At 70.3% G+C, this 4,683-nt stretch overlaps 1 protein-coding gene across 1 annotated transcript in view; it reads left to right on the top strand.

Annotated features, from left to right (window-relative positions):
* Positions 1-4,683, top strand: part of EMIHUDRAFT_117839 (hypothetical protein) — a gene marked incomplete at both ends in the record, with an annotated part of 8,833 nt that overhangs the window by 3,365 nt on the left and 785 nt on the right. The window contains 9 exons of the mRNA XM_005772184.1: positions 199-403; positions 887-988; positions 1,057-1,169; positions 1,794-2,417; positions 2,484-2,565; positions 2,843-3,100; positions 3,167-3,189; positions 3,823-4,288; positions 4,413-4,447. Coding sequence (XP_005772241.1) covers positions 199-403; positions 887-988; positions 1,057-1,169; positions 1,794-2,417; positions 2,484-2,565; positions 2,843-3,100; positions 3,167-3,189; positions 3,823-4,288; positions 4,413-4,447 — 1,908 coding nt within the window. The remainder of the gene's footprint in view (positions 1-198; positions 404-886; positions 989-1,056; positions 1,170-1,793; positions 2,418-2,483; positions 2,566-2,842; positions 3,101-3,166; positions 3,190-3,822; positions 4,289-4,412; positions 4,448-4,683) is intronic.

Raw genomic sequence — 4,683 nt, 5'->3', positions numbered from 1 at the left:
CACAGCTCCAGAACTTGGGCTACCAGGCCTTCGGCGGCTGCTCCTCCCTCGCCACAGCCACCCTCCCTCTCGACGCAGACGCTAATGTGCGCGCGCCCTCGCCTTTGCCCTCGCCGCCTCGCCTCGCCCAGCCGCGCCCTCTACACCCCTGCTGCCTGGAGCGGACAGCCGTCGACCGCCCGCGCCCCTACTCCCTAGGACCTCGACGGCACGGCGGAGATGGTGAAGCTGGTCGCCTTCTGCCCAACCACCACCGTCCTCCGTCTTTCGCCAGCTCGAATGCGCGCCCAGGAGCGGCTCCGGCTCCTCTACCAAGGCGTGCTCGCGTACAAGCGCTGCCGCCCCCTGCTCCTCGGCTGGCTAGAGCGGGCGCAGATCCGGCTCGACTCTTACGGCTTGGACGGTGCCGCGCGCCAGCGAGACCGCGAGGAGTTCGAGAGCGAGTTTGCGAACCTCACGGCGACCTGAGTCTTCTTACTTGAAAAACCGCCGGCGACACGCGCAGCGAACGCCGACCGCAGCGCTTCCAGCGCTAATACTCTGTGTATGTAGAAAGGAGAGGGCACAAACGACACAGATTTCGTCCGTCAAGGGGAACAGGGGACACGAAACGGATCGAAAACACAACACTGTGCTCGGTCCTCGGATACAAAATGCGCCTGTGCGTGCAGGCCCAGGCGCTGCGGGCGAACTAATAGGGAATGGGAACGTTCGAACGAGATAGAAACGGACTTGGAGTGCACGGACGTCCTATTCGAAACGCGCAGGGGCACCGCCTCTTCACGCTACGCTCACACGTCAAGGCATGAACAGAACGCGGGGAAGTTCGAGTCGTCTCGTGCGTCCCCGAAGCCTAGCGGGCGGCCCCGCGCGCCCAAGCCAGCAGGCGGAAGCGTCATGACGCCGCTGGCATGCGCGTACCCCGTGGAGACGCACTGGTTCAACACGAGCGTTGACCACTTCAACTTCCGGCATGCCCACGGCGCAGGTGATTGGCGTGGCTCGCCTCCAAAAAAATAGAGACGCACAGCACTGCACACCCTGGCCCGCCCGCAGACCCCGGAGGCACCTTCCCGCTGCGCTTCTCACACCACGGCCCGCCCGCAGACCCCGGAGGCACCTTCCCGCTGCGCTACCTCGTCCACGCGCAGCAGTGGGACGGCACTGCGGTCGGAGTATTCGCGCGCATTGGATCTGTGGAGAGCGCGAGCGTGCCGGCGAGGCGGCGAGCGGTGGCAGGGCCTGGCGCGATACCTGCGCGAAGCGGCGTGTCGAGCTGGCCAGACGGGATTGCCACCAGGTCTCGCTTGAGTAGCCTAGCAGCAATAGAGTAAGGGCGTGAGGCAGTGTTGTGTCCGCGATGTCGCTCGAATGAGGGCGTGGAAAGTGCGTGACCTGGGTACCGAATGCGCTCGTGGCTCGCCTCCGCGCCCGAGCGACAGGCGTGGGGCCTCAGACTGCACCCAGGGCCCGAGCCTCACGGCTGCAACCCTCGGACTCGGGCCGTCACGAGCTAGCCGGCCGCGGCACTTCGAATGGCCCCATGACGTGGCCGCAGGGCTAAATCTATTGTGGAACCAGTCTATTCTCTTTCCGGCGGACGCTCGACCCTTCGTGCCGGCCCAATCATGCTGCTCGCTCTCGCCTCGCTCGCTCCATTTCTCGTCGTCCGTCCCCATCAACTCTCACGAGCTCCCACCTCTCGCAGCGTCGGCCCGCCCGTCCTATCCAGCACCGGAGTTGCGCCAGCGCCGGCGCCGCCACCGCCGCCACTCTCACCGTTTCCGAGCGAGGAGCTGCTGCCGCGGCTGGTCGACGGGTGCGCGGCGGGCGAGCCACTGGCGTCGCTGCTCCCGCGCTGCTTCGACCACCCGCTCGATGGCTTCCAGACCGATGCTATGGCCGCGCTCCTTGACGGCAGCTCAGTCGTCGTCTCTGCGCCGACCGGCTCGGGGAAGACGGCGGTGGCGGAGCTGGCGCTGTACGCGGCGCTGGCGCGCGGCGAGCGCGCCATCTACACCACGCCGCTCAAGGCGCTCTCCAACCAAAAGTACCGCGACCTCTCGGCCGCGCTCGGGCCCGGCTCGGTCGGCTTGCTGACGGGCGACACGCAGAAGCAGCGCGACGCGCCGGTGCTGGTGATGACGACGGAGGTGCTGCGCAACATGCTGCTCGAGCAGGACGAGATGGTCTTCGCGGCGCAGGCGGCGGGGCGGGTCGGAGTCGTCATCCTCGACGAGTTTCACTACATGAACGACAAGTCGCGTGGCACGGTCTGGGAGGAGTGCTGCGTGCTCGCGCCGCCGTCCGCAAAGCTGGTTGCGCTCTCGGCGACGATGGCCAACGCGCGGCAGGTCACTCGCTGGCTCGAGGCGATCCACGGCCCCACGTCGCTCGTCGAGACGTCGCATCGGCCGGTGCCGCTCCGCCACCGCTGCGCCGACCTCTGCTGACCGACGGACCTGTGCATCGCCACCGGTTAGGTGCCGCTGCGCTACCGCTACGCCGACGACCTCGGCGTGGAGGACCTCTTCACCTCTCCCGCCGCCGGGCCGGGAGGCGGCGGTGCGGCGCCGCCAAAGGCGGGGGAGGGGCCCCACCCAGCTCCGCCCCGAGATTGGCCGAGATGAGCCGAGGTTTGGCCAAGATTAGGCGTGGAGGCTCAACCCAAGCCTGCGGCCTGAGAAGCGCGGTCTGGCGCGAGAGGCGAGGCGCGAGCGGCGGGCGGCGGGCGGCGGGCGCGGCGGCAGGCGCGGCGGAGGGCGGGGCGGGGGCAGGAGGGGAGACGAGGGCGGAGGAGGAGGCTGGACGCGGAGAGAGGGCGATGCGGGTGGCGGCGGAGGCGGGCGGGGCGGCGGGTGGCGCGGCGGCGGCGGGTGGGCGGACCCGCGTGCGCAGGCGCGGTCCGAGATCGCGCCGGTCCCTTCGCTGCTGCGCGAGCTCTCGCACAAGGCGATGCTGCCCGCCATCGTCTTCATCTTCTCGCGCGCCGGCTGCGATGCGGCGGCGGAGCAGGCGGCGGCGCTGCGGACTCCGCTGGTGGGTGCACACGAGGTTGGCCGCATAGAGAGCATCGTCGCCGACTTCAAGCGCGCCAACGGTGCGCTGCTCGCGTCGCTCGACGCGCTGACTGCCAGTGACTCACTGCGGTGCCTCCACGGATGAGGCGCGCTGCTCGACTCCCTCGACGTGCGCCGCTTCGAGCTGCTGCAGCTCGGCATCGCGTCGCACCACGCGGGGATGCTGCCGCTCGAGAAGGCGCTGGCGGAGCAGCTCTTCCAGGCCAACCTCCTCAAGGTGGCCCTCGCTGTATCTCGGCTGTGTCTCGGCTGTGTCTCGGCTGTACCTCGGCTGTGTCTCGGCTGTACCTCGCCCACCTGCTCGAGGTGGTCTTCGCGACCGAGACGCTCGCCGCCGGGATCAACATGCCGGCGCGCACTACCGTCGTCACCACCCTCTCCAAGCGCGGCGACAGGGGGGTCGAGCCGCTCGCCGCCTCGGCGCTGCTGCAGCTGGCGGGGCGTTCAACCTCGAGGCGTGCCAGTCCTGTACTTGCTGATGAGTAGGCGCTGCTGCAGATGGCGGGGCGTGCAGGCCGGCGAGGCATCGACGAGCGAGGCAACGAGCCCAACTGCCGCTCCGCGTGCCCGGCTCCACCACGACTCGACTCCTGCTCACGTGACCCACTCAGGCAACGTGCTGCTCTGCCGCTCCGCGTGGGAGAGCGCGCCGGACGCGGCGCGCCTCTCGCGCGGCCCTCTAATCTCCCCATATCTCCCCATATCTCCCCGTATCTCCCCATATCTCCCCGTATCTCCCTAGGCGCGCCTCCTCGCGCGGCCCGCCGACCCCATCGAGTCCAACTTTTGCCTCGGGTACGGCTCCGCGCTCAAGCTGCGGCGGAGGAGGCCTCTCTCCGAGTGCGAGTCGCTGATCGCGCGCTCCTTCGGCGCGTACACGGCGCGCGCCAAGGCGGAGACGGCGGTGGCGCAGCTCGGAGGCGTCGAGGAGGAGCGGCGGCGGCTGCGGGCACTGCTGGCGCGCTTCGACCGCTCGTCCGTCGCGTCGTACGCCAAGCTGCAGGGCCGGCTGGAGGCGGAGCAGCGCTCGCTCTCCTTTCTGCGTGCGCAGGAGGCGGAGGCGGAGGCGGAGATGGTGGAGACGCTCCTCGGTTTCGTCAACCGCGGAACGCCCGCGCGCACCTCCGACGGCGCCGCCGCCATCGTCGCCGACGACCCGCCGCCCGCCATCGCGGCGGCCATGCGAAAGGCGGCGGCGGCGGCGGCGGGTGTGGTCGGGGGCGGGCGGCGGCGACGGCGCGGCGGCGTCGAGGAGGCGAGCAGCGTCCGCCCCTGCTCCTCCTCCTCCTCCTCCCGGCCACACCTCGCCGATCTCCCGCCGATCTCCCGCAGGCGGAGCAGCTCGCCCTCCTCCTCCTCGAGGACGGGTCCTTCCGCTGCGCCGCGCCGCGCCACATCGCCGGCCTCTACCCGGAGGAGGAGCCCGCGCCGCTCCACGCCGCGCAGCTCGAGAGGCGCCGCCAGACCGATGGCATCTCTCGGCCTCACCTCGGCCACACACCTCAATCTCGGCGCTCTCCTCCCAGGCTCCGCAGCCTCACCCCGCCGGCCGGCAGCTGGCTGCCCCGCACAGACGGCGCGTGGGAGGCGCCCGCCGCCGCCG

Source organism: Emiliania huxleyi (genome assembly GCF_000372725.1).
Source record: "Emiliania huxleyi CCMP1516 unplaced genomic scaffold EMIHUscaffold_363, whole genome shotgun sequence".
Classification (NCBI taxonomy): Eukaryota; Haptophyta; order Isochrysidales; family Noelaerhabdaceae; genus Emiliania; species Emiliania huxleyi.
The sequence above is the reverse complement of the archived record's forward strand: the minus strand, read 5'-3'. Positions and strand labels throughout refer to the sequence as shown.